This window comes from Mirounga angustirostris, unplaced genomic scaffold (assembly GCF_029215605.1).
Source record: "Mirounga angustirostris isolate CCGP_5_RB_7025 unplaced genomic scaffold, mMirAng1.0.hap1 SCAF_14, whole genome shotgun sequence".
NCBI classification, from domain to species: Eukaryota; Metazoa; Chordata; class Mammalia; order Carnivora; family Phocidae; genus Mirounga; species Mirounga angustirostris.
Window position 1 is genome coordinate 89724874 of NW_026991722.1, and position 27695 is coordinate 89752568.

General features: G+C 53.7%; 2 protein-coding genes across 5 annotated transcripts; both read left to right on the forward strand.

Moving 5' to 3' along the window:
* The first annotated feature begins 1777 nt into the window (after positions 1-1777).
* Positions 1778-27190, forward strand: SEC14L2 (SEC14 like lipid binding 2). 4 transcript variants are annotated; one of them, XM_045887324.3, is made up of 13 exons: positions 1778-1966; positions 4107-4182; positions 8610-8653; positions 9049-9108; positions 9382-9570; positions 10651-10746; positions 10923-10983; positions 11379-11462; positions 14648-14754; positions 14859-14998; positions 15148-15317; positions 20310-23906; positions 26570-27190. In XM_045887324.3, exons 1-12 carry the CDS (start codon positions 1913-1915, stop codon positions 20438-20440), a joined length of 1212 nt encoding a protein of 403 aa, XP_045743280.1. In that variant the 5' UTR covers positions 1778-1912; the 3' UTR covers positions 20441-23906; positions 26570-27190. The 4 variants fall into 4 exon arrangements, with proteins under 4 accessions (XP_045743280.1, XP_064434746.1, XP_064434745.1 ...); XM_045887325.3 differs by lacking the exon at positions 4107-4182 and having other exon boundaries at positions 1834-1966; XM_064578676.1 differs by lacking the exons at positions 20310-23906; positions 26570-27190 and having other exon boundaries at positions 14859-15044; positions 15148-15283.
* On the forward strand, positions 23766-27190 carry MTFP1 (mitochondrial fission process 1). Its single transcript, XM_045887326.3, has 4 exons — positions 23766-23906; positions 24851-24978; positions 25361-25593; positions 26570-27190. The coding sequence occupies exons 1-4, from the start codon at positions 23840-23842 to the stop codon at positions 26640-26642; spliced, it is 501 nt and encodes a 166-aa protein (XP_045743282.1). The 5' UTR covers positions 23766-23839; the 3' UTR covers positions 26643-27190.
* Positions 27191-27695: the final 505 nt, after the last annotated feature.

Consider the following 27695-nt stretch of genomic DNA (forward strand, 5'->3'; position numbering starts at 1 on the left):
GCTCCCTCAGCACCTGGCTCTGTGCCTATTGGAGCATTTCTTGCATTCATTCATTCAGCATAAGTTTATTGAACAGCCCCTGTGTGTAGGCTGCTGTGCTGGGGGTCGAGGGCTTATGGGGATTCAGGTCCCCGTGCCCAAAGACCTCATAGTCTAGCAGGGCCGACGTTGCTAAGCAGGGCCACACTGTGGTTCTCTGAGGGTCCTCCCTGCCTCTTCTTGCTCTCCCCTCCTCTCTGGCCATGCTTCCCATCAACCACCCAAACTTGGCTCATGCCATCGTGCCAGCATGGAATGAATGGATTTTCTTTCCCTTTCCTTCCTGCCCCATATTTTAGGGCCCAGCTCCAATGCCACTCCCTCCACATAGCCTTCTGAGATTCTTATAACCCAGAGCAAATTCTCCTCCTTTAACCTCCCAGGTACTTACTCTCTTTGGCACATTTAACTCGGTCTTGTGTTCTGGATGATGGTGCCTGTATCTTATCTCTGGGAGGGCAAGATGGTGTCTGATTCATTTCAGGGTCCCCAGAACAGTGCCTAGGACCTGGCACACAGTAGGAGGAAAGAATGGTCCAGGGCATGTGAATAGCTGCTACCATGGAGGTAGGAATAGAGTATGTGGTGGGGGTAGGGGGGCCCAGGCAGAGGGGGAAGGCTATCGAACTCAGAAAGGAGGAAATGGCTTCACTGGATGAGGAAGGGGCTGTGAGGCATGGCAGGACAGTCAGAGGGCACTGAAGCATCCATCACACAAGTCAGACTTGCAGTTATAGGAACTGGCAGCTGTGGCCCCTGGGCAGGCGCAGGGGAAGCAGATAAGCTGCTAGCAGGCCTGCTTTCACTGTGGGTAGCTTTACTGTGGCTTCCTCCATGTCCACCCTACATCCCCACCCAGAGGCCAAAGCCTGGCCAGGCAGGTGGCAAAGGGAGGCTTGTGCAGGGCAGACTAGGGAGGGGTCACAGAGGCGAACCCTTGGCTAGGCACCCACTGCGCTGAGCGACTTAGGTACCGTAGCTCACTTGATCCTCTCAGGCTGACGAGATCAGATCATCACCTCTGTGTAGTGAGCAGAGCAGCTTGGGTTCACAGAGGTGAGGTCGCCTGCTGAAGTCTGACAGCGAAGTGGAGGATGTAGGATTCAGACCCAGGTCTTCTGACTCCCTCTGGAAGCACTCCTCCCTGCCCACTGAGGGTGTGGGCTGGGAAGGTCAGAAGCAGAGGTCAGGGCCCTAGGCCGGGAGACGGGGTCTGTGCTTCCTTGTCCCCTAGGCCTGCCTGCCTCACAGGTGGAGGGGAAAGCGTGTCAACACCGAGAGGCCCCAAGCTGGGTTGGCAGCAGTGGACAAAAACCCGTGGCAAACAGGAAAAGGGCAAAGACCGCAGAGAGAAATGGCCATTACCGCGTGCAGTCCATCGCAGGGCGATGCTGGGCTTCAGGACTTGGCCCCCCACAGTGGCACGGGGCAAGCTCCCTCCCGTCTGGGGGAGTGAGGTTCTGCACTAGGGGACCCCATCTCCGGAGAGCTCATTAGATAGCATCTAGATGGGGAAACTGAGGCCCCGGGAGCGCAGGTGTCTCGTCCAAGGTCACAAGGCGAGTTAAGGATAAAGTTGAGACTAGAACCCAGATTTCCTGACTTTCTAATGTCCGCTGGCCTCGGCCCGGGTGGACACTCCTGCTCGCCTCCTGCCAGGGTCTCCGCCTTCAGGAGGACAGAGAGGGACGCGCCGGAGGCTTCCGCGCCCAGCGCATCCCTCCCCACTCCACCCCTCGGGATCCTTTAAGAGGCGGGGCTTGGCCGCCAGCCCCGCGGCCCGGGCAAAAGGCTGGGACTTTACTCCCGCGGCGGAGAACGAGCCCGTGCTCCATCAGCTGCCGCAACCGCCGCGCCCCGAGCCGGAACCACGATGAGCGGCAGAGTCGGCGATCTGAGCCCCAAGCAGAAGGAGGCACTGGCCAAGGTGAGCCGTCACCCTGGCTCGGCCCCCGCTCCGGGGCCGGGGCCTCGCCCTCCCGCGGCAGCGAGCCGGGAAGGGGCCTGGCGCGGTGAGGGGGAAGCGGGCGACGGTGCGGGACCGGCGAGCGGAGGAGGGAGCTGCGGCCGGCGGCACCTGGCGCCGCGCGCCCCTCGCCCCCGCGGCCCGTCCGGCCCTCCCTGGGCGGGCCGAGGAGGAGGCCCGGGGGGAGTTTGGCTACCCCAGCCTCAGCCCCGAGCGAGCCCTTGGCGGGGCCACCTGGGAAGAAGTGGTTGCTTGGAAGCTCTCGGAGGCAGCCCAGCGCACAAAGGCAATATTCATTCTCAAGACTGGCAGCCGGGCCCTGGGGGCAGGGGTAGGGCCCCGGGTTTCCTCCCATTTCCGGGAGGTTTTCCTCTTGCAGGGGCACTGGCATCATGAACTGGGCCCTGACAGCTCCTTGGGATACTTGGAGAGCCCCTGCTGGGGCATCAAGTCTCTCTGCGACCTTGGGCAAACCCATCCTTCTCAGTGTGCTTCTCGATGAAATGAAATGAGGGGTTGGACCCCACGATGTTGAAGGGAGCACCTCGTGTGTGAAGCCTGGGATCCTATGGGTGACTCACTGGGTTGAGGTTAGTTTGAGCTCAGACCAACACCCCCCACCCCCCATCCTGCAATCCAGATCCCTCCCTGGCTGGCGGTTTGGGCAGATGCTCTTCAGAAGGCTAGGAGGTAAGCCTGGCTTTGCCTTGGCACCTGAGCAGAGGAGGTGGCAACAATTTCAAGGCTGGACCCCCTTGTCCACCAACTGAATCTACTCTTTAGGAGAGGGGAGGTTGGCTGTACTCTGACCCAGAATTGATGGGGTCTGGTCTCAAGGTTTGGAGGCTCCACAGCCAAGCAGGTCTCCATTGCTGGGGGGACAGATGTCTCCTGCCATGGCAGTGGAGCTGAGACACCAGCTTTGCCCCAGGCTGGGCCTCCCGCATCCCAAGGAGGCTGGATAGGGAGGTTTCAGGTTTTACTGCTGACCTGCAGGGGAAGTCAGGCAGAGGAGGGATTAGGTGGTGATTAAACTGGAAACCAGGGGCTGGGTAGGGTCCTGGGTGAGGGGTGGCTTCATGCCTGGGCCCTGGTGGAGCAGTTTCCCTGGGAGTCTGGGAGCTATTTGGGGGATGGGCTGGGATGGTCTGAGTCCCCGGCTGACCTCGGCAAGGGGCAGAGGTGGCAGGTCCTCATTGGTCCCCTCTGTGGCTGCCCTGTAGGTCAGTGACTAGAGAAAGGTGAGGGCCTTGGAGCAGGAGGCATGGGGAGAGCATGTGGGGGTATGCGCACCTACAGGGTAGTGAGCAGCTGGAGGTGGACGTGGCTACCCCTTGGGGTCACTGTCCATATCTCTTGTTTCGTGCTCCCTGCACTTTCCCCCTTTGTGGCTTCCTGTTGGAACTGTTCCCTCCACCTGGTTTGCCCTCCTCCCTCCTCCTGCTACCTTTGAAGTCCTTCAAGCCCACCACAAATGTTTTTTTTGAAGTCGTAGGAGACCACCGTCTTCCTGGGCCTGTCACAATCAAACTCTTCCTTCCCTCTGCTCCCTCAGCGCATTGCTTACCCGTCCATTACTAAGGGGCAGAAGACTCCAGTGGAAAGCGTGCCTGCTCTGGCCTCGGACAGACGGGGGTTTGCATCCCAGCCCTACTGGTTACTAGCTGTTCAACCTTGGGCATGTTACTTAGTCTCTCTGAGCTCTAATTTCTTCATCTGTAAAATGGGGAGAGTAATACCTCTAGGGACTCTTGAGTGAGGCATGAATAAGATAAGTGCCAAGTTCAGTGCTGGGCACACAGGGAGTGCTTGGCGAATGGACAGGTTTGGCTGTGGCACGCTCCCCGAGTGTCCACTATCACAGTTAGCTGGGATCTCCTATGGCCGCCCGCCACACTGGAGTGTGCAAGTGTTACTCCCTTCCTGCCTCCTCCTTGCTGTCCACTGAGGCGACAGAGTGCACTACGCAGCCCACGTGCTCAGCCAGTGTCTGCAGAGTTGACCCATGTTGAAGAGGGGTCCAGCAGAGTCCCTGTGGAGAGCCCCAGGTAGGGGGTGGTCGGGGGGGACCTGCCACTCACCCTCCTACCTCTCCCTACAGTTTCGGGAGAATGTCCAGGATGTGCTGCCCACCCTGCCGAATCCAGATGACTATTTTCTCCTGCGCTGGCTCCGAGGTGAGGGAAGAGGGGCTGCGGGAGGCTGGGGCAGGGGCTAGTTCTGGGTAGCAGAATGGCACCCTTTGGAAACCCTGCCCCTGGCAATCTGAGAATCTGGAGAATTCAACCTTTAGAACCAAAAGGGCCCTGGGCAATTACATAGCCTTGACCCTCCTGTTGGGTGGAATAACAACACTGAGGCTCAGAGAGGTGAAGTAACTTGCTCCAGGTCACACAGCGCCTGAGCCACAGGCAGAGAGAAGCCTGGAGCTGGTGGGCTGACTCCCAGCCCAGTGCACTTTCCCTCCATTCAATAAATCCACTCTGCTGATGGGCTTGGGGAAGTGGGTTGAGGAAAAGCCCAGGAAGACCCAGCCACGTGGGAAGTCAGCGCAGAGCCAAGTTTAGAACCAGAGTGCAGGGGCACCTGGGTGGCTCAGTCGATAAGTGTCTGCCTTCTGCTCAGGTCATGATCCCAGCGTTCTGGGATTGAGCTCCACATCAGGCTCCCTGCTCGCCGGGGAGCCTGCTTCTCCCTCTCCCACTCCCCCTGCTTGTGTTCCCTCTCTCGCTATCTCTCTCTCTGTTGAAAAATAAATTTTAAAAAATCTTTTAAAAAAAAGAGAACCAGAGTGCAGGCCCCTGGGAGGGGCTGGTCCCCTCTGTGGCCTTTTGGGGTAACAGACCAGCAGTTTAGGCAGCTTGCAGGAGGGGCAAAGGGCATGGGGGGCACTCAGCCTGGCCTCAGTTGACAAGACTGCCCTCAAGCCACCACCCGGCTCCAGAGCCCCACGTTCTAGTTCCAGCTTGCCCTGGCCTGGCTGTGGCACGTGGGCCACGGGTGCACATCTGCTTCAGGCTCCCCTCCGGTAGAACAGGACCAGATAGGGTGCCCTGCTTATTGCGAGATGTCACATGACAGAACTCTGCATGCGCTAATGAGGGGTACGGCTTCCCACTAGCGTCAGAGTCCAGCTCAACCCCATACCCTGACTCATGAAATCTCTCCTTTCTTTTTTCTCTTCTCCTCTCCTGTGGTTCGAGTCATGTGCCACCCTCTCTGGTTCCTGTGACACACTTTTTTTTTCTTTATAGAAACTTTATTACCAGACACTGAAATAATAGAGGAAATTCCACTGCATTAGGTTAACAGAGATTCAGTTATGTTATGGAATCATAGCCCAACATATTAAAATACGTATCATGTCCAGTTATTTATAGACACGGACACACACATACATCCCCTAGGGGTCCTGGGACAGGTGAAGGGATGTATTTTTCTCTTCTGCCCAGAAATGGAGCTGGCACACTCTGAGGGACTGCTAGTAGGCACCCCAGGGCAGGTGCAGCCGGGAAAGCCACGTGGGGCCCTGTGCGCTTCTGGAGGTGTCCCTTGCCCCTTTCCCCCCAAATGTTGTGACACTCCGCCCCACCCGCCCACTCAGATTGGGTGGAGGGGCGGTACGGGGGCGCAGTGGAGTCAGTCCAGGGCTGGAGGATATTTTGGTCCAGCATTTGGTGAAGGGCTGTAGCCAGAAGCGGGTGGGTAGGCCGCGTGGGAAGGCTGTGCTTCCTTAAAGAGCCGGCTGCAAGATGATCAAACACACCACGAAGCTGCTGGTAGTTAAAGACCTGTGGTTTCAGAGAGCCGAACAATTACACAGCTTTTATCGGAGAGGAGGCTCCCCAGGCTCCTGGCAGTTGGTTTCCCAGACATTCCCGACACCCCAGTCCTGGGATAACCCCTCTCTTTGCAAGAATTTCAAAGCGTTATCGTCATCCTCATTTGCCAGATGAAACAGCGGAGGCTCAGAGAGGGAAGGGCACGTACATGAGGGCACACAGCTGATGAGAAGCCGAATCGGGGCTGAAACCTAGGGCCTCAGACTCCCAGGCCGGCATTCTCTCCAGTAAGCCACAGCTGCACCCCCCCCCCCCCCCCCCCCAGCCCCAGCCAAGCTCGGCCTCTTCAGACAGAGGAAGTGTCCTCTCAGTACTTTACTTGTGCTTCACATTTCCTGGGCAGGAGCTCAGGCCTGGTCAGACTCTACTGTGAATTTCAATTAGGGTTTTTGTTGCCCTTTTTTCTTTCTTTCTTTCTTTTTTTAAGGAAACCTTTTCCCTCTCTACCTTTGATTCTAAAGTAAACATTTTCAAAGTGCATGCTAGCAAAATGTCTTTCTCTTGGGCTCACACTCTTGGCTCTTTCCCTCACATGGGTTCAGTTTTCTGCTGAGAGCAGGCACAGAAATCTCTACTGCTTCCGCCTGCCTGGGGCTGAGCTCTGGGCTTCCCAGCAAGGAGGGTCTGATGGCCAGATGAAAACAGGAGGTGGTAGAAGCTGTGTGCATGTTGGGTAGGTAGGGGGCAAAGCAGGTTTAAGTCGCCTCCTTCTCCAGGACTCGGAAGTGATCAAATCAGAACCCAGGACAGCTGCTCCTAGGTCATCTTCTCTGGCAGTGCCCTAAGCCAAGCTTTGATCTGCCCCTGACCAGGGCATAGGAGCCCTGGAGAGGCCTGACTCAGCAGGCATGGGGAGGCACCAGGCCGGGTACTGCCAGGGCCAAGTGGCAACTCAGGGAGGGCCCTCAAAGAAGACCCTGGGTGTTGGACTCTGGCAGATACGGGTGAGCTGGAGAGCCGTTCGGAGAGAAGGGGGCTCACACTTCACCACCACTCCTGTTCCTGTGGAGCTTTCCCACTTTCACAGACCAACTGGGATCCCCCATCGTGAGAGCATGTTGCTTTGCATCTTTCATGCGTTTCTAGATCATTAGGTGATTCAGTTGGAGATGTGCAATATCTCGTCCAAGGTCAGACTGGGAGAAAGGGGAAGGGCTGAGATGCAAACGCAGATTGTGTTCCTCTAAAAGCTGCCCCTTGCTGCCATGATGGCGCGTGAAAGGTCTCCATCAGAAGAAACGTCCTAAGAGTAAAGGCCGTTCGGTTCTACGAATGTGCGTCCAGTACCAATGACGGGCCCGGCGTTGGTCAAATCTCCTGACGCACCCTTTGGGTGCAGGACAGTGGAGTGGATTTCGTGATAGCAGAGTCAGGGAATGTGCTTGGCCACTCCCAGAGATCAGTGATTAAGGGACCTGTGACAGTCCAGAGGGCAGCCTGTCTGGCACAGGTCCCAGGGCCGTCAGCAGATCTCAATGTCAATCAGATCCACAGAGGACATACGGCTGGGAGGGACAGTTCATAGGTCAGTTGGCAAAACTGGTCAGAGTCTGGATCCCGGAAACTCTTTAAAGGATGAAATGGGGTGAGCTGACTGTAACAAGAGGAAATCTGATAGGGATGGATCCAGAAAACCACCTCACAACATATGGAAAGGAGGCTTCACAGCAGCACAGCTGAAAAGGATTTGGGAGGTTCAGTTGACTGTAAGCTCCATCTGAGTTAAGGGTGCGACTGTGGCCAAGAAAGTTCTCAGGCTTTATTGGAGAAGAGTAGGCAACACCTGGTGCTGTGCTCAGTTCTGGAGGGCTCACTTTTTAAGCCGGGCACTTGCAGACTGGAAAACATCCAAAGGGAAGTTCTGTGGATGGACTTGAAACCAGGCCATGAGGAATGGTCAGAGGAAGGATCCATGGATGGGCAACATGACAGCCGAGGGGACGCAGGTGGCAGCATGGAATTCACCCGTATTGGAAAGCTTGTCACATGGCTGAGGAAGGGACCGTACTCTCTGAGTGTCTTGGCAGTGGATCTCTGCTCAGCATAGCAATGAGTGCTGAGGGCAAATGACTGCTCGGATTACCTGGAAGCAGGTGGCTTTTGGGGGGCAGTGAGGTCTTTGTGTTCGAGCTTGAGCAGGATGACTTGGGGTTGGAGCATGAAATGGAGAGGTGGCCCAGGTGGACTTTAATTCTGAAGCTTTCCAGGAACCCCAGGAGGAGGTCCCTCTGTGTCCCATTAGGGTATGCGTGGGTCCTTTGAAAATATGGCAAGGTTGACTGGAGGCTCATCAACCCCTCTATCCTACTGGGATTCCTGCCAGATCCACTGCAGATGACAGGGCAGCTGTGTTCATCATTGAACTGTAGGTCAAGTTCTCAGAACTGGATGTTAGACCGTGAAGGAGATTAACTTTGTGTAAAGGGGGAAGGCTGAATGATAAGGGGGTCCAGGGTTCACTTTCCCTGAGAGGAATATTAAGATCTTTCACCTCTTGCATCCACTAGGGTAAAATTCTTTTGACCGCGATGTTACAAGGCTGCACCCACCTGCCCTGGTCCTTGACCTGCTCTTCAGGGGCTATGGTGTTCCAGAAGTCCCCAGAGAAAGTCCTCCTGTTAAGCTTCTGCATGTGGGGTGATCTGGGAGTCAGCTGGGGTGAAGGTGGAGAAGAACCAGCCCCAGCATGAGAATAGGGAAATCTCCCTGTCCTTGGACGCCCAGCCCGCTGATCTAACCCTGACCACATTTCCCTGTTACAGCAAGAAACTTCGACCTGCAGAAGTCTGAGGCCATGCTCCGAAAGGTGAGCTCCATTTGGCTCCATTCCCACTGTTGCCTCGGTTCCCACCCATCAGAATCACACTGGGCGTGGATTTCCTTTGCCCACCCTGCCCACCCAATCACAGCCTCTGGCTCGTGTGGCATATCTGAGTATTAGCTGGCCACTGTTGATGCCTTATCCCTTTGGGACAAAGTGCATCCCCTTCCCTGGAAAGACAAAGTTTTCTTAGTTCTGGGCCAGATAAGAATTACAGTCCGTTCTGCCCGGATCTCTAAAACAGGCAGTGCCTCTTTTCCAGTCCTGCCAATTGCCTTCTCATGATGTACCTGAGACACGGTGTCGCCTATTGCTAGATGCCTATGAGGGGTTCTGCCACCCCCGCTTTTTTTTAAAAAGCCCTGACTGTATGTTTGCAGCATGTGGAGTTCCGAAAGCAAAAGGACATCGACAACATCACGAGCTGGCAGCCTCCAGAGGTGAGGACAAATGATCTTGCCCCACCCCTGTGTTAGGTCTGTTGCACCCACAGTCTGTGTCCTGAGTCTGTCAGACTGGGACCCTCAAAAGGAAAGGTCTGACGATGCCAAGTGAGCTCTAATGGTTCCCAGAGTGGGTATCCATTGGCACCCAGGGGGAAAGGCTGTGGAGGGAGAGCCTGATGAACCCATAGAAAGGCCCCGGGATACAGGGAAGGCTTGGCCGCCCCCGGGCCTGCTGACCAGGCGCCCCCTCTGCGTCTTTGCCCCCAGGTGGTCCAGCAGTATCTGTCAGGGGGCATGTGTGGCTATGACCTGGACGGCTGCCCCATCTGGTACGATGTCATTGGACCTCTGGATGCCAAGGGGCTGCTCCTCTCAGCCACCAAACAGGACTTGCTCAAGACCAAGATGCGGGACTGTGAGCGGCTCCTGCAGGAGTGTGTCCGCCAGACCGAAAAGGCGAGTGGGCTTAGCACGGTTGAGAATGAGCTCACCGCCGTGGACGCGTTCCAGCAGAAGCAGCCGTATCACACGGGGATTTAAGCACAGCTTCAGGGCTGAGGCCCAGGCGTTTGGATTTCACGGACGAGTGAAATTTCCAAGTTTTAGGGACTGACCCATGTTGACAGATTTTTATTTTTCTCCGAGTAAGGACTTAAAAAGAAAATTTACTGGCTACAATTCCGTAATTAACTCCCAAAACTATAGGAACGGCATAGTCTCGGAATAAAGGGCAGTCCTTTAAATCGAAGAAATTTAGTTTCGTAAGTAACATACTACGGTATCATTGCTTTTCTCGTTCATCTGGGCACTGGTAAGATCTTTGTCGTGGACCAGCCTCTCCTTGAGCAAGTATTTGGGTACCACTGGTGTGGATGAGCTGAGAGTCTGTGCTTTGCTAGCTCTGTATTCAGAAAAAACGAGTAGGACAGGTGATTCCCTCTCTGAGAAAAAGGCTAAGGAGAGTGCTGGAGCCACCCTGCTCTTCTCTCCTGCCTTCCTCTTTAGCCTGTGTAAGGATCCAGCGAAATGATGTCATAGATTTGGGGACATTTTAACACTGTTATTCACGAACATTCACTGAGGGCCTAGTATGTGCAGAGACCCTATAGGCCGCGGATGCCGAGAAGCATTAGATGGGCACCCTTCAGGGGTTAGGGTGGCCGGGGAGGCTCTGGGCCCATGTACCAGATCAGTGGCCCCACGAGGCCCCACGGACGGAACGCTACCAGGCACTGCGCACAGAGGAATCGGGAGGCCACCAGGTCAGACTGCAGAACAGAAGGGACCTTAGATATAATCTAGATCTACCCAGTTGTTTACTGGATGAGAACAGGGACACCTAGGCAGGAAGAGTGACTAGCCTAGGCCATAATTCTGGCCTGGGGTGCTTATCTCAATTTGGAAAACCCTAGATATGGCCCTGCCCAGACCTGTTCGCCATATGGGCACATGAGCACATCAGCTTCTTGCCCTGGACTGGGGTAGGCTTCTGGTGTGGCAGCCTACTGTGACTTTCTGCTCCTCTGTCCCCTGCAGGTGGGGAAGAAGGTGGAGACCGTCACCCTGATTTATGACTGCGAGGGGCTTGGCCTCAAGCATCTCTGGAAGCCTGCGGTGGAGGCCTATGGGGAGGTGAGGGGCAGGGCTGGGAGGGGAGTGGGAAGAGGAGAGAAAGTGGGAGTGGGCCTCTCTGCTAGGAGGCCCTGTGGGTGAGGCAGTGGAGGCTGAGTCTGGCCTGGAGGAGGCAGGGCCTGCCTCCCTGGTACAGAGGTCTGAGCCCACTGGACTCAGTAATTTTGTTTCCATAGTTTCTCTGCATGTTCGAGGAAAACTACCCTGAAACGCTGAAGCGTCTTTTCATTGTTAAAGGTAAGTTGGGAACTATCTGCGATGAAGTCAGATGGGAAAGAGGGGCCAACGATGTTCCTGGGACAGACTCGGGGGAGTAGAACGGGGTGAGCCAGAGGAGGGGACCCAAGGACCTCTGACATAGGCAGACCAATTTGCAATTTACAAACCTTTTAGGGTTTATTGCCTCCTTGGCACCACTCAGACCGGTGACATAGGAAGGCTAGACTCGCTCGCTGTCCAGACAGGGAAGCTGGAAGTCAGACAGGTACCCATGTCAAGCCTCATACCCTGGGCTGCCTGTGTGGGCTCCACAGCACTGGGGAACCTGTGACCTGACATGGGGCTGGGGAGGACACTGTCAGGGACATAGTGGGCCTTGCTCCCGGTCTCACATCGCCTGGTCTCTGTTCCAGCCCCCAAGCTGTTTCCTGTGGCCTATAACCTCATCAAACCCTTCCTGAGTGAGGACACGCGCAAGAAGATCATGGTCCTGGGGGGTGAGTAGCCCAGACTCTTCTCAGCACCACCAGCTGGTCTGTGGCCCAAATTGGGGATAGCTTTAGAAGTGTCTAGGGCGAAGGCTTCCTCTGCTGGTTTGGTAGCAGTGGGATCCTGGAGCAAGTGGGGGCCGGGCTAGGGTCTTCCTCTCTGTTTTCACAAGGACTCTTCCTCTCAGACACTCTAGAAGAAAGTACTGAGCTCAGCACTGTAGATGCAAAGATGAACGAAACACCAGTCTTGTCCTCAGGGAGCTGACAGTGTAACAGGAGAGAGGTCTTGAGAGAGAAAGCAACGGATACAGGCTAGAAAAGGTATGGGAAAGAGCAGAGGCAAAGCACCACGGAGGCCACAGGAGCCGTGAGGTTGCTTCTAGTTAGGAGCAACTAGGAGGGGCTTCCTTTGATGCATACCTACCGTGGGCCAACCCTGGACTAGGTGACAAAGATGCATCAGACAGAGTCCCCTGAGGAGCTCCTGGCCCTCGTGGGGAAGGGGAGCTGCAAACAGATGTGCAGCAGCCCCATATGTTAAATGTAAAAGAAGGAAATCAAGAAATGGGTGGGAACACAGAGCGGGGGCACTCAGCCCTCCCGACCCACGCGGGAGCGGATGCCGGCCTCAGCCAAGCGCTGTAGCATGAGTAAGAGGCAGCCAGATGAAGCCAGGCAGGAAGCCGCTGGGCAGAAAGAATAGCACTGAGCGAAGCCTTAGGCACCGCGGCTCAGGCAGTCGGAGAGAGCGCGGCAGGGCCAGGGTGTGGTGAGAGGTGAGGTGCGGCTGGAGATGCAGCTGGGAGCCAGGGCATGGAGAATCCAGGGCACTGTGCTGAGAAGCTGGGACACAGCTCCGTGGGCTGTTGGGAACCCAAGAAGAGTTCTGAGCGGGGGGAGGACCCGGCTCAGACTTTAAACGGAGACACGTTTGACTGGCAAGCTTGCAAAGGACAGGTACCAGTCTGTACACTGTGGCCGCAGTCCATGCAAGAGCTGTTGCAAGCCCGAGCTGGGGCCATGGCGGTAGAGATAGAGAGGAAAGGAGGGATTTGGGACTTACTTAGGAAGTAAAACAGCAGAACGCCATCCACTGGGCGTAGGAAGGGAGGAAGAGAAATCCAGAATGACTTTCTGGTGTCTAGCATGAGTAACGGAGTATTGCAATGAATCTGGGGCGATTAGTTCAGCTGGGGGACATAACCTTGATGTTGAGTTTGGGGAGTCTGTGAGATGTACAGATGTTAAGGGTACATGAGCCTGAAGCTGAGGAGAGGACTCCGGTTTGGAAATTCGGGAATTCTCAATTATAGGCAGCAGCTAAAATCTTGAGAGTAAACACTGCCCATGGAAGAGCAGAGGCCAAACCCTGGGGTTGACTATCTGAGTTCAAGGGCAGGCAGAGCAAGAAGTGTTGAGCTTGGCAGGGCCACACTCGACAGGGATTGGATATGCAGGGGAGCTGGGAGGACATCAAGGCACAAGGAGAAGCCAGCAAGGAAGATTCGCAGGAATCAAGCCAACCAGGGACAGAGAGGAGCTGAGTTTTGCCGGATCATTAAGTGGAGTCGGTGGGAAGAAAAGGCCAGAAAGGTAGACTGGGACCGCCTCATGTCAGGCCTGGTGCCACCTATGGAGTTGAGCTTGGGGGTAGGTAATAGGGATTCTGAAGGTTCCTGAATGTTCACCATTAGGCGACACAGGGAAAGTGGAGATCTTCCCGATGTGCAGTGGTGAGCCCTGGGAGTGGCGTGAAGCATTCTGGAAAGTTCAGAACTTCTGGGTTCTGGTCCTGACTCTGGCAGCAACAAGTTTGGCTTCCTGTTGCCTCAGTTACTCTCTCTGTAAGATGGGAAGGGCCCCTCTGGCCTTGTTCCAACCCTCCAGCTGAGCTGGGGGAAGAAATAAAAAATCTGAGCAAAAGGCTCTGATGATTTTTGGCTTTGCTCCTGCTACCGCCCACCGTGAGCATGAGCCGGTTGGGTTTCCTGGCAGCAGAACTATGGAGGAGGTGCAGGCTGTTCTCCCCGCCCACACCTGCAACCCTTTCAACCAAACCCGCCTCAGGCTCAGAAGCTACCGGGTCTTCAACAGAGGAGGGAAGACGTTCACTCTGCGCAGGTCAGGGGAGCTTAGGAAGCACAGATTATACCCCCGCCCAAGAGCACAGACACTGTGTTCCAGGAATTGTATGGTCTCAGGACCCTAGAAATCGGAGGGCTGGGAGACCCTGGGCGGCCCCTGTGGGCTTCCAGCCAGCCTCAGCAGCAGACGACCCTGGGTCGTACCCCATGACTTGGAGATGCTGCCTATTTTCAGCTATAGAGTTGGCACGGCAAGGTTTCCAGTATCAAAATATTGTGCTTGGCTGATACTAGTTTAGGAATTCGGAGTGGTGACGTGGTTCTCAGCATTGGTTGCACCAGAGTCAAACTCTCCTAGTCAGGAAAGGGCTTGGTTGTTTAAAAAAAAAAGAGCCGAGTCACCAGCAGCTAGACAGCCTGAAAAACAGAGCAGAAGTGAAGTCGTGGCTGGGGCAAAGCCAAGGGAGCCCTGTTTAAGGGGCTACTCGACTGTGGTGCAGTCGGTAAGTCACGATTGAGCATGAATACGTGTAGGTGAAAGCAGGGGATGAGACACGTGGTCGGACCCTCCTGGAATTCAGTTGAACCAGGACAGATCAGGTTGACTCAGGCCCTCTTGCTTGCCTCACATGCTGTTCCCTCCGCGTGGGATGCCCTTCCCTCTTTTCTCTGTTCCCTCTGATTGCACACCAGATATTTGTACCACCTCCCTGGGAGTGATCATATACTCTCATACATGTACGGAGTTAACAGTTTACAGCACCCTCTCAAGCAGTTAGGTCACCTCACTCCCACCGGAGCTGTGTGGGGCAGGAGGAACCAGGCTCAAAATGAAGTGACTTTACTTAAGGTTGCTCAACTGGCCAGAGGCAATGGACACAGGACTCTAGGTGTTCCAATTCTTAGTCCAGCGAAAGGGCAGTCCTCTGGGTGATGCTTCCTCCTGAACCCCCTGCCGAGCTGCGTGCACATCATGTGTTCCTAGAGTTTTCTGGGCTGTGGGGCAGACGGGTTTTTCCTGCCCCTTTTGTGTGGACCACCAGGGCAGTGAAGCAATCCTGCCTTGTGGTGATCCTTTTTTTTCTCCTTCCTTCCTTCTGCTGCCAGCAAACTGGAAGGAGGTTTTACTGAAATATATCAGCCCTGACCAGCTGCCTGTGGAGTATGGGGGCACCATGACTGATCCTGATGGAAACCCCAAGTGCAAATCCAAGGTATGGGCCGTGTAGTCCCCTGCAGGGCCCGGAGGGGCAAGGGATTGCACCAGGGAAGCCTGGCTGAAATGCACATTCCAGTTCACTCTGTGCTTTGCTTCCAGATTAACTATGGGGGTGACATTCCCAGGAAGTATTATGTGCGAGATCAGGTGAAACAGCAGTATGAGCACAGTGTGCAGATTTCTCGAGGCTCCTCCCACCAAGTGGAGTATGAGATCCTCTTCCCTGGCTGTGTCCTCAGGTAGTGTTCCGGACCCTGATAGGCCACCTCTGCCTTTCAGCCACAGGTGCCAGTGGTCGGGCTGGGGTGGGAGAAGCCCTGGTGGCAGGACCCCCAGAGAGTACGCAAACAGACACAATCAGGTCTGAACGGGCGGATGTCCCCTGCAGGTGGCAGTTCATGTCAGATGGTTCCGACATCGGTTTTGGGATTTTCCTGAAGACCAAGATGGGGGAGCGGCAGCGGGCAGGGGAGATGACAGAGGTGCTTTCCAACCAGAGGTACAATGCCCACCTGGTTCCTGAGGATGGGACCCTCACCTGCACTGATCCTGGCATCTGTAAGTACCTCTGTCCTGGCTTAACACCTCTGCCCTAGCTGTCTGCCTGTGAGGTCCCTCTTTCTCAGACTACAAGACTTAGACATGGGCCTCCATGTGTTCAACCCTCTCCTTATACAGATGAGGGAACGAACCTAGGCTTGGAGAGGTGAAATGACCACGGGGCCCAGCTGGTTAGCAGCAGGGCGGGACTCTGACCTGATACTTCCAGGTCGAGGTGAATCATGGTGCTAGGTGATCACAAGGGTTCAGAACACCTGCTCTCTGGTCCAAGTTTAACTGGATCTGTGACTATGACCAGACATCTCTGGGGAATGCTCCTAGAGGCAGAACTACCTGGGTGGGTGCAGGGATCCCAGGGTGAGCAGAATGCTGAAAAGCCCAGTCCTGACCCCTCTGAGCTTCACTTATCTCCACCTTGATCAAAACCCAAGTACAGGACATGAACAGGAAGTTTAGCCAGGAGGAATAAGAATGGCAAACAGGCATTTGAAAGTGTTTTACATTCCTGAACTTGGCGGTATCGATTAAAATTCTCTTTCAGCAATTCTACTTCTGGAAATTTATCCTACAGAAATGTTTACACAAAGACACAAAGATATAGGTACAAGGATGTTCCTAGCAGCCTGGGCAACTGGCGATAAACCAAATGGCCTTAAAAAGGTCTTGTTAATGAATTATGTAAATGAATTATGGTCCATGTGTACATGGAATACATTATACCCATTCGAGAGAAAAACTGACATGTAAAGTGTCTAATACATGTTAAAAAAACAAAGAATGAAACATAGCATATAGTATACTCTCTCTTTGTTTTTGTTTTTGTTTTTTTAAAGTATATACGTTGAAAAGAATTCTGAGGAATGTATGCTAACTGTGAGGGTGGTTATCTCTGGGATGGTAGGAAGCTTCTAGAGGGCTTTATTTTTTTACACTAGTTCTGCAACTAGGTTATTTTACAATGACCATGTACTACATTTGTAAGCAGAAAAACCACATACACACACACAAAAAGCCCTTCAAATCTCCAGTTTCCTTTCTATCAGAGCCAATGTGCCAGACATGGAAAATGAATGAGAGCAAGGGCTTTATCATCGAGCTGACTTGGATTTGCCTACTGACTAGTCCTTAGGCAAGTGACTTAGCCTCTCCGCACTTCAGTTTCCTGATTGCTACAATGGGGATCAAATTCTCTACCTCATGGGGATACATGATGATTAAATGGGCAGCACTTAGCATAATGCCTGGGGTACAACAAGCACTCAACACACTAGACACCATTGTCATTAGGGCAAGACCTGTGCGAGGAGAAGGACCATCCTGGAGATGGTGCTGGAGATGGGAGAAGCCCTGTGCCCCATTTCTAGGGCAGCATCACCAGGAGATATCGGAGCTAGCCCCCAGATGTCTTACACCATCACCCCAACCTCCACTGCTGTGTACTTCCCCACCTGCCAGGCAACCTTCGGTCTCGACCGACCCTTCCTCATAGATGCTCTGTGATATGGCTCCCTGGGGAGGAGTATTCTTGTTAGTGAGCAAGCAGCCAGGTCCTTGGAGGAGAAGGCATATTAATGTATGCTTCAGTAAGAACAAGGCCTAGCACACCAGCCCAGATACTATTATCCACAGAGCATATTTTGTATAGAAGCTTGAATTTTTTTTGAAGATTTTTATTTATTTATTTGAGAGGGGGCGGGGAGCGAAAGCACAAGCAGGGGTTGGTGTGGGGAGAGGCAGAGGGAGAGGGACAAGTAAATTCACCGCCGAGCTGGGAGCCTGACACGGGGCTCAATCCCAGGATCCCAGGATCATGACCTGAGCTGAAGGCAGATGTTTAATTGACTGAGCCACCCAGATGCCCCTAAGCTTGATTTTTTTTTTTTAATGGACAGGGAAGCTGAGGTATGGAGAAGGGACGGTATCTTTCCCACAAAGTAGCTTGTGTACACACCAAAAGACAGAAGACGTGGGCGCCTGAGTGGCTCAGTTGGTTAAGCGACTGCCTTCGGCTCAGGTCATGATTCTGGAGTCCCGGGATCGAGTCCCGCATCGGGCTCCCTGCTCGGCAGGGAGTCTGCTTCTCCCTCTGACCCTCCTCCCTCTCATGCTCTCTGTCTCTCATTCTCTCTGTCTCAAATAAATAAATAAAATCTTAAAAAAAAAAAAAAAAGACAGAAGACGTGAGGGAATCCTAGAGTCCTGGTCCAGATCTCTAGGCCATTGCCTATCCTAGAGATGAGCAGGTCTGTTCCCGATGTGACAGAGGCGAGAGTGGAGTCCGAGACCAGGGAAGTAATTTACCCGAGATCATGTAGCCAGCAGCAATGCCCAAACCCATTTTCCAGCACTGCCCGTCTACGGTATCTGAAGGACGCAGCCTGAGAAAGGACTGGGAACCTTACAACATAACCAGACTTAGGTTTGCAAACCCCAAATTTATTTTAGCCCTTCTTGGTTACATTCCCAGATGGAACACTTATCTGCCTGCGGAGCTTTGGGAGCTGCTTCTTGTCCATTCCAAGGAGGATTAGAGGCAGGTCACAGCACCCACGTCCCCTTCCCAGGGGTAAAAACAATGAGGTGGGATCAGCTATTGCCTGGAGCCATGGCTCAGGTTAGACCTGATCTAGTGTTAGGTTACAAGCTCACCTGTGGGAGGGCAGTGCCCTTGAAGAACCAGGCGGCTCCCTGCAAAGTGGAACGTAATCTCCCAGTGGAGAAATTAAAACTCCATCCCAGCCTCCAATGGCGAGAGCACATGAATCCTCCCCAGGCCATTCTGGTCCTTGCCCAAGTGTGCTTAAGTAGGGAAAAGGAGAGACAAAGTCTGAATTAGTTTCACTCATTTTCTCTCGATTAATATTCCTGGAGGGCCTGAGTGTAGAATACTCTATTAGGAAAGAAGATTCAGCAGAAGAGATCTGGACTTTGTCCACCAGGAGTGCATAAGGTGGTCTAGAAGACCCAAAACACTGGATGAAGGCTCCACACTACTGCCAGGCAGTGCTCCGGAGCCCAGCCAGGCTCCAGGAGGCCTGGTTTCTGAGTGCAGCTGTGCCACCAACTCTCCCAAGTATTTTGAGCAAGTGTCTCTAAATAACTACCTTTTGATTTCCTTCTCCTTAAAATGAGGAGAATGGGCTACAGCAGGAGGTCTTTTTATTTATGTACTTATTTAAGTAGGCTCCATGCCCAATGTGGGGCTTGAACTCACAACCCTGAGATTAAGAGTCACACACTCTACCGACTGAGCCAGCCAGGCACTTCTTGAGCAGGAGAGCTTAATCTGGGGTTTGTGGACTCCCCAGAGCAGTGACTAAATCTTAAAGACCAAACACCTCTCTTTTATAACATACAGTGTCTAATATCCCCTTTACAATTCTGAAATGAAATTCATGGGTAATATAACCCACCTAAACACATAATTTAAAAAGCACTTAATCTCCCATCAGGAGAAATAGAAGGAAGCTAATTTAGAATATGTATTTGTTTCCATATATTAATGAGAGGGGACGATCACACCCATGTGCCGCCAAGGGTCCGTGATGGGCTCCAGAAGATCTGAAGTTGTGTGCGTTCATCAGATTGTCAAGGGAGTCAGTTCCCAACAAAAGTGGAGGAGCCCTAGTCTGGAGGATCCCCGGGGGGGGGGGGGGCTCTACAGGTCTGTCAGTACATGATTAGTGTCAAAATGAACCATGCAGTTCATGAACTCCACTTCCTTTGGGCCTGGACCTCTGAACAGCCCCTTCCTTGTTTCTGAGGGCAGACTATGCAAAGCAGAGCCATCTCGGTGGTGGTGCTTGATCCAAGGAGCTCAGACCTCTCCTCCAGCATGACCGATTCTGGTTGCTGGGGCTCTGTCGTGCAGGGCAGTGAGGAAGTGTCCCTCTTTCCAGAGGGACTATTGGTTCTGAACGACCTCTGGTACAGAGAAAATTGATGAGTAATACTTCCCACCCTGAAGAAAGTGTGGGTGGTGGATCTACCCAATGTCTAAACTATGCATTTTATCTAGGGGCAGGAAAGGGGAGAGGTGAAATCTCAGGAATAAATACACTGTTTGGTTTGTTTGGGGGTTTTTTTTGGCTTGTTTTAATTTTTTTTTTTTTTCTCCCTGGGAAAAGTGAGAGAAGACCAGGATAGAGAAAGGGCAGAGCCAGTGTTTTTGTTCTCACACTCTGTTCTCTTGAAGGGCTGTTCGACTGAAAGGGAACAACTTCTCAAAAAGAAAGGGGTTAGATTAAAAGCAGTCTGTTCCTTGGCCAAGGCTTCAAAGCCATCTCTGCCAACTCCATGCCCATTTTGAGTTTTCCTAATCTTTTATGATTACAAACAGGGGTGCAGTGCGCATCTTTGTCCATTTATCTTTCTATGGGATACTTTCCTGGTTCAACAACTCTGTATATTTTGCCTTCGCCAGAAACTGAACGGGGCTTGTCTTCCCAGGGCCCAAGTCAGGCAGCAATGCAGGTCAGAGGGAAATTCCAGCTCCATCACTTCCTCACCATGTGACACAGTGACCTCCTTTTTATACGCTATAAAGCAGGACTAATGCTGAACTCATAGAGTTATTTTGAGCAATAATATAATAGTATATATAGATTACCAACCCAGGGCTGAGACACCTAGGTAGCCATTGTTACCATTACTATTATTACTGTGACAACTGCTCCTACTGATTCTGCCCCACCAGTTCAAGCTGTAACTCCTCTCAAAAGCCTTTTACATGATGTCAGTCTATAGGACCCTCTCCTTGTAAGCTGTGACAGATGTGGTTGTCTCACTCATCGAGCACTCGGCATGTTCTGTCTTACGTTTCTTTCTCTCTGTGAATATTGTGTCAGCCCAGCTTAAGTTTCAGAAGGTGAGGGACCACTCCTTATGCCACCTTTGTCCTCATTACGTACCACACTGCCTGTTCAGACAACAAAAATCGCTGTCCTTTGTTAGAATTGCCTGAATGTCTGTTTTTCTGCCTCCCCTCAGATGTCCTGCGGTTTGATAACACCTACAGCTTCATTCATGCCAAGAAGGTCAGTTTCACTGTGGAGGTCCTGCTTCCAGACAAAGCCTCAGAAGAGAAGATGAAACAGCTGGGGGCAGTCACCCCAAAGTAATGCCTTCCCACAGCAGGCGTGGCTCCCAGTGTCTCCCTGTCGGTTTCTGTCCCTTGTAACAGTCGTTTTCCCAGTACCCAGATGCCCAAAAAAGCTGGGCTACAAGAAAGAACTTGGGCTGGATTTGGGGAACTTTCATTTCAGAATTAGGAAGAGGGGGAGCAGCAGGAGAGGGTCTCCTTGCCTCTCAAATTACTCAGGAGTCCCCAGGGGCTGGGCACCATGATAGGATCTACCATCCTATAAGCTGTGCCAACTTCACCTGTCCAGTGAGAGCTGAGACAGGAAGGGATGGGGGGGGGGGAAGATGCAGGTGGCAGCAGGGCAGAAATTAGAAAAGTGGGGAGAGATTGAGACCTAACACTTCAGGGAAGCCAGCTGTAGGGAACTTGCTCCCAAATGAAAATGTTAAGTCTAGATCATTATGAGGAGTAGCAAGGTAGCAGGTTGCTAGAGTTATGGTGGGGGTCAAAGTCTCTTCTAAACTTTCTATCTCCAAGGCTGGGACCTTTTGGCTTTTCCCACCAGGTTTCAGGGATGGCCTGAGTCAGTATAGCTCTTCCCACTCAGGGGTAGACAGGGAGGCCACCTCAAGACTTATGCAACTCTTGGGACCCACTGGCTGTCTCTTTAATTACTGATTGTCAGTGACTCAGAGCTTCTCAGGACAGAGATTTGGTACCGAGCCACTGTCCTCCAACGCAAAGCACAGAGAAATTACCTCCAGGGATCCCAGCTCCAGGATGGGCCCAGGACGCTAAGGGTGGGAGTGAATCCTGAGGCTTCCAACCCCCCTCCCCCTTTTCAGTGCTGTCAGCCTCTCATCAAGTAACTCTCCATTTGAGAACCCCACACAAAAATGACAAGTGGGGGATCAAGACAGTAGATCTCAGTGAAGACCTTCCCAGTCTGAGTCTCCCACGGTGCCGGCCAGCCCGCTTCCTGACTGACCTCAGCAAGGCTTTGGCAGTCCCATCTCTGTGGGAGGCGTATGGCTGGTGCACTGGGTTCCTGGTGTCTGGCGGGGAGGCTGCCCGGGCAGGAGGCCAAAGGCCGGGCCTGCATCTGGGGGCAGCCACGAATAGCCTCGCAGGCCCCCAGCCTCGCCGTCCACAGTGACAAGCAGGGATGGCCAAGGGGGCGCTCAGCGACCACGGACTGCAGGGCACGGACCCTGCGGGCAACCACAGCCCGTAACCCAACGCCACGCCCCGCAAACGAACACTGGAAAGCGCCCCCCGCCCCTCCCCCGGGCCCTCGCAGGAACTCCTTTCCCTCCGAGAGCCAGGCCCCCTGGCCCAGCGTGGGGAGACGGTCTGGGGAGGCTGAGGAAGGAGAAGGGGCAAGGCTGGCGCTGGCGAGCGCAGCCTGAGGCTGCGCCGGCACCAGCCACACCGCTTAGGAGGGATCATCCCAACCTTGGTTTACAGCGCTCTGTTAGGAAAATTAACCAATGAATAAAGCAACGTTCAGTGCACAGGGAGTGGAAGTCAATGCCCACCGCCTCGCTCCTCGCTGCCCCTCACTCAGAATGACAAAATTTACGTCTCAGGAACACCACCTAGTCGCCCATAGGTGGGGCGCGTGCGCAGAAGCCACCCGCTGCTCCCCTCTAGCGCGCTTTCCCATGGGGCCCAACGGCCAGCTTGCTTCCCGATTGGCTCAGCCGATGGGCTGTCTTCCGCCATCTTTGTTAAGGGCACCAAGGGGCCTCCGGGCCGCCTTCAAGGTCTGGGCGGAGGCCCCGCCCCACTCGCTTTCTGGATACGTGCGGGAAGGTTCTAGCGCGCTGATATGTGCGCGTCCGGGGAGAACGTGCAACGCCTGCGGTGGGCACAGAGTGGGAGGGAAGCGGACGAGCGACGCTCACGTGGTGCTAGGGACCGTCTCTTAATTCTGCGCCAGCACTACTGGTGTTTCCGGAGCTAGAGAGCGCTTTTGGTCCCGAGCCCAGCTTCCCGAAAGGTCACCGCTGACCCGGCTGCCCTACACGACCATAGAATGACAGAGACGCCCAGGGCTGAGCCAACGGCCTTTATTTCCTCCATCTTTATTTGATGATAATAAAAAAGCTAATTCTTTAAAATGAGCGCCTTAAAAAATAGTAAATAAATAATAAATGAATGAATGAATGAATGAATGAATGAGCGCCTACTGGGTACCACGCAACAACCCTGTGCTTACGGCCCTGGGTTGTTGCAGAGTTTCAAAGAAATAATACGTGCAAAGCACTTAGAAGAGAGCTTTAACAAGTGAGCGCTCAGTAAATACGGGCTACTAGTAGGTTTTACAGACGTAGCTAATAGGTGGCACAACTTGGGATTTGAACCCAGAACCACCTGTCTTTAATGGCTGCCTCTTCGCAGCCTGATACCTCCAAAATCCAAAGGATTCTCAGCTTTAGCGAAGTGCACTCATCGCTCACGTGAGTAAACTGAGGTCCAGCTGGGGAAGGGTTTCTTAGTAATCACTACCACCCAAGACCACTCATTCTTTTCTAACTTTCCTGACGTCTTGTTTCCCTTGCCTCGTTCATTCGTTCGTTCATTCGTTCATTCATCCATTCATTCATTCATCCATTCTAGGTCCTGCCCCCAAAGAATCTTGGTCTAGGGGTTATGCCGATCCAGTTAGACCTCAGAGCTTGATATATATATGAACAGGGCATCTGGCAGGAAGGCACTCGAGTCCAAATATCCACCTCACCAGGGTGCTCACTGTTCACCCCCCAGCCTCATTAACTCAGCTCAGTTTAAGAGCGCGGGACCTGGAGCCGCGGCCTGGATTCAAATGCCTGCCTCACCACTTCGCTGGATGACCTGGGAAAGTGACTTTTTGTGTATGTGCGTGCCTCTGTTTTCTCATCTGTAAAATAGGGGTCCCAGGAGGCTTTAAGGAAGTAATCTGTCTAGAGTCTTTAGCCAATGGTCTGGCAAGCAATAAACTTAATAAATGATTTCTTATAATTAATCTTTGCAACTGTCCCAGGAATGAACACTGTGTTCCCCATTTAATAGATTAATAAAATGAAGCTCAGAGTACAGTCTCTTGCCTGAGGTCACACAGCTATAAAGTGTAACTAGGAAGTGTAGCATGCCGCATTTGAACCCCAGTCTCTTTGGCTCCAAAACTACAGTCAGTCGTGGGAAAGGATTGCTCTAACCACTCCACCCCGGAGAAAACGTCAAGAATATTAATCTGTAAAACCCAAGCCTGGGAGAGGGGCTTCGGTGCGCGGGGTAATTTGCAGACGCTCCCTGCTGGCGGGGACCACACGACCTGTCCTTCAGCCCGGGACCTTCAGCCGGTCTCGCCGCGGCCGATTTGAGCGGTGGTGGAAGCTGAGGTGGTAACGGCAGCAGGACCCGCTGCAGTGGCTCCTGCCGAGGCGGAAGCGCCATGTCCGAGCCACCCCCGCGGGATGCGGAGCGCGACCTTTTCCGGGACACGTGGGTGCGGTACCTAGGTGAGTGGGGGGCGAGGGGCACGGCGACTCCCCCACCATGTGGCTGGAGAGGCAGGGGTCGCCAGACGCCGGTCAGGGCCCTGGAGAAGGTGGAAGGATCATAGTTCTCATTCTGCATGGGCCAGAGACGGCTCAGCGAGGGCTCGGGACTTGCCCAAGGTCACACAGCTCAGGTCGGCTCAGCCCTGCCCTCGGGGTCTGTGCTGGTCAGTCTCCCAGGTGTAGGCTCCAACCGGGCTGGGAGAAACGGGGTGAGCGGGGCTGCCCTCTCGGATATGTCTGGGCCCTGGCTATGGAGTCGGTATCTGGACCCTCATACTGGCTCTGTTTGACACTCGGTTTTCTGCTCGGCATATAGAGATGAACACTGTCTCTCTCATGGGGTGGTAGTTGGAAGGGTAGAATGAAATAAGGCATAGGAAAGACCTGGCACATGGTGAGTGCCTGCCTCATCAGCCGACCTGCTCTTAGTCTCTGCATTAGTGCCCATGCTTCTAGAACCTAGACTGGGACGGCAAGGGAATGATAATTGTGACCGTACTCGGCTCTCCCACAGTCGCCCTAGAGTCGAGGTGGAAATCATGTTTGCCTTTTTATAGACTGGGAAACGGAAGCTCAGAGAAATAAAACCACTTATCTAAAGTCACCCAGCTACTATTTAGCAGGAGGGGATTAGGACTAGTGCCCCCTTGTGGAGCAAACCGTCCCCAGCACTGGAATTATTATTATTATTCTTTTTCTTTTTTTAGAGAGACAGAGAGAAGGGGCTGAGGGAGAAGGAGAGAATCTTAAGCAGGCCCCACGCACAGCACAGAGCCCATCTCGGGGCTCGATCTCATAACCCTGAGATCATGACCTAAGCCAAAATCAAGAGTCAGATGCTTAATGGACTGAGCAACTCAGCCGCCCCCCACCATCGAAATTAAATGTCTCCTCCCCAACAGGCTATGCCAATGAGGTGGGAGAGGCATTCCGCTCCCTGGTGCCAGCAGCCGTGGTGTGGCTGAGCTATGGTGTGTCCAGCTCCTACGTGCTGGCCGATGCCATTGACAAGGGCAAGAAGGCGGGAGCTGTGAGTGTTGGCTTGTCCCTTAACCCCCTACCCTAGTCCACTCCCTTTGTGATTCCGTCCGCAGCCTGCATGTGGTAAAATCCCTGGTGCGACAGTCCAATCCCAACAACCTTGCCTGTTGCAATCCTGTTTGTAGGGTAGCGCCCCCTGCCCCCAGCCCTGCATGTGACCTAGCCTGTACCCTACAGTTCTGGATGTGAATGAGTCCACCCTCAGCCCTGAACTGGTACAGTCCAGAACCTGACAGTAGTGTGGTTCTGTCCCCACCCCCACCCCCACCCCCCACTGGCCACTTCCCTCCCCTGCTCCAGCCTCATGCCCCTCGTCCACAGGGTTTCCTACCTCTGCCCCTGCTGGGTTAATTATCTCTTGTCCCTGCCAGATACCGAGCTCCGAAGCAGGCCGCAGCACCAGGGTGACCGTGGCTGTGGTGGACACTTTCGTGTGGCAGGCTCTGGCTTCTGTGGCTATCCCAGGCTTCACTATCAACCGTGTGTGTGCTGCCTCTCTCTACATCCTGGGCACGGCCACGCGCTGGCCTCTGTCCATCCGCAAGTGGACCACCACTGCACTGGGGCTTCTGGTCATCCCTGTCATCGTCCACCCCATTGACAGGTGGGTGCCCCTTCCAGCCTCAGGGATCATCCACTCTGTAGGTGGTGAGAAGCTCCGAGAGACGTGGGGTGTCCCCACTTGGCATAGAACAATAGCAGCGGGGGCAGGGCTGGTAGTCAGGGCTCTGAGACAGAAAGGACAGTCTGTGCCTGTGTTCTGGCAAGTACTTTGGCAGTAAAGGTATGGGTGGTGCCTTGAGGGTATGGGACACAGGACCAATAAATTCTAGAAAGAAAACCTAGTGTTACAGAACAACCTGAGGCAGGCAGGAACAGGTGTACATCGGAGGGGATGGATTTGGGGAGATTTTGGTGACAAAAGCCTGACGGAGACTGGGTTAAGTAAAACAAGAATGAATTGTTTCATGAAACTGAAAAGTCCAGAGTTATGCTGCTTTCAGGCATGGCTGGATTGAGGCACCCAAATGGTGTCATTAGGGGTCTTGGTCTCCCTATCCTGGTGCCCTTTTTCCCACACCACCCCATGTTGGCTTCACTCACTTTCCCCACCTAGGAGCTGAGATGGCCTCCAGCAGCTCCTAGGTTCCTTCCCACCAGCTTAGCAAGCCCCATAGGAAGCTTCTCATAGTTGACCAAAAAAATCCCAAGGAAGGTTGTCATTGGTCAATTCTGGACTGAGTGCCTACCCCTGAGCCAATTTCTCTTTTCTGATTGGCCACACTTGGGTCATGTGCCTGCTTTTAGACCCAGAGAATGGGGCCAACTCAATCAAACCAACAGAGAGTGGGAGGAGCAGTCCTTTCCCAAGGGAACACAGCTGACCCAAAGGCCCGAAGTGAGGCTTTTACCCTCCTTGTGCCTCCGTTTCCCCAACTGAATAAAGAAAAGGGTGATGTCTGCCACGTGGATGGCACTTGTGTCCTGCATCTAGGAGTCCCTTTCCTAGCCCTGATCTCCTACCCCCCTTTCCCTTCCTCCCAGGGGTCACTTGCTCATCACTGTCCACCACCCCACAGGTCAGTGGACTTCCTCCTGGACTCCAGCCTGCGCAAGCTCTACCCCTCAGTGGAGAAGCCCAGCTCCTCCTGACCCTACCCTGGTACTTGGCCTGTGGTTTGGCCCACTCCCTGCTCTGGTCCAACTTCTTCCTCCTGCCAGGGGATGTGGATGCCTGGCTCCCTGCTGTCTGAGGCCCTGGCATCTGAGTATGTTTGAGCCAGATGGAAATTGAGAGACAAAGGCCTCAAAGAATGGCAGCTGCTGTGACTCACAGAAAGGGAGACCTGAACCCCATCTGCTTCCATGGAATCCGTGATACTGAGGGGGAGTGGACCTGTCTTTTGACAAGAAAGTAACATCCTCCCATGGAGAATACAGAAGCCCAGATAGGGCAAGGAATATAGCCAAGATCACTTCGCAAGCTGGAGCCCCAGGAGCCCCAGGAGCCCCAGTGGCTTGGCGCCATGGCAGTGTGGCTGGGCTGAGAAGCAGCAGACGCTCGGAGAAATGCCGGAGAAATGTAGTTGCGGGCACCCTGAGGACTGATTGTCCAGCTAGCCCAGTCCTGGTGCCAGACCTGCTCCGGCCTGGCTGGAAGGCAGGACAGCCCCCGGCCCAATAAATCCTCAAGAAGTTGAGTTCTCTTCTCCTTTTCTTTTGGGGATGAGCAGGGGTGTGGTGGTGGGGAGCAGGCCCCGGGGGCCCTCAGGTAGGGGCTGACTTCTCCGGGCACGCATGGCTCACAGTATGTCAGGTACTCCTCACCCACCAACGCTCGCCTGCAGATGCCTGGGATCCCACCCTTGGTGCTGCCAGTCTCCTTTGGGCATTGACCTCTCTGCAAGCCTCCTAAAGCACCAACACCTCTGGAAGGGATACCACCGAAGCCTGAAGGTGCCCAAGATGAAGACAATCCCCATAGGAGTATCAACGGGGGACTCCCAGGAGGAGACTCAGGAACCGTGGAGAAAAGGGAGCGACCCAGGAGGCTGTCCCTGGGAGCACTGAAGGGGGCATTCCTCCTTGATTCTGGGCCAGGCCCTTTTTTGGCTGCTAACAACTCAGAGGGGTAGAGAGATGGGGAGTGGGGTTTGGGATATGAAGCGTGGGGCAGAAGCAGGCCTAGGTCGCTGTCGCTCAGCC

Excerpts from the sequence above, each read along its gene's own strand:
- MTFP1 (XM_045887326.3), top strand. The coding sequence starts at position 23,840 with ATGTCCGAGCCACCCCCGCGGGATGCGGAGCGCGACCTTTTCCGGGAC. Across the intron at positions 23,907-24,850 it reads CACGTGGGTGCGGTACCTAG|GCTATGCCAATGAGGTGGGA; the intron begins GTGAGTGGGGGG and ends CCTCCCCAACAG. Across the intron at positions 25,594-26,569 it reads ATCGTCCACCCCATTGACAG|GTCAGTGGACTTCCTCCTGG; the intron begins GTGGGTGCCCCT and ends ACCACCCCACAG.
- SEC14L2 (XM_045887324.3), top strand. The coding sequence starts at position 1,913 with ATGAGCGGCAGAGTCGGCGATCTGAGCCCCAAGCAGAAGGAGGCACTG. Across the intron at positions 4,183-8,609 it reads TCTCCTGCGCTGGCTCCGAG|CAAGAAACTTCGACCTGCAG; the intron begins GTGAGGGAAGAG and ends TCCCTGTTACAG. Across the intron at positions 11,463-14,647 it reads GAAGATCATGGTCCTGGGGG|CAAACTGGAAGGAGGTTTTA; the intron begins GTGAGTAGCCCA and ends TTCTGCTGCCAG.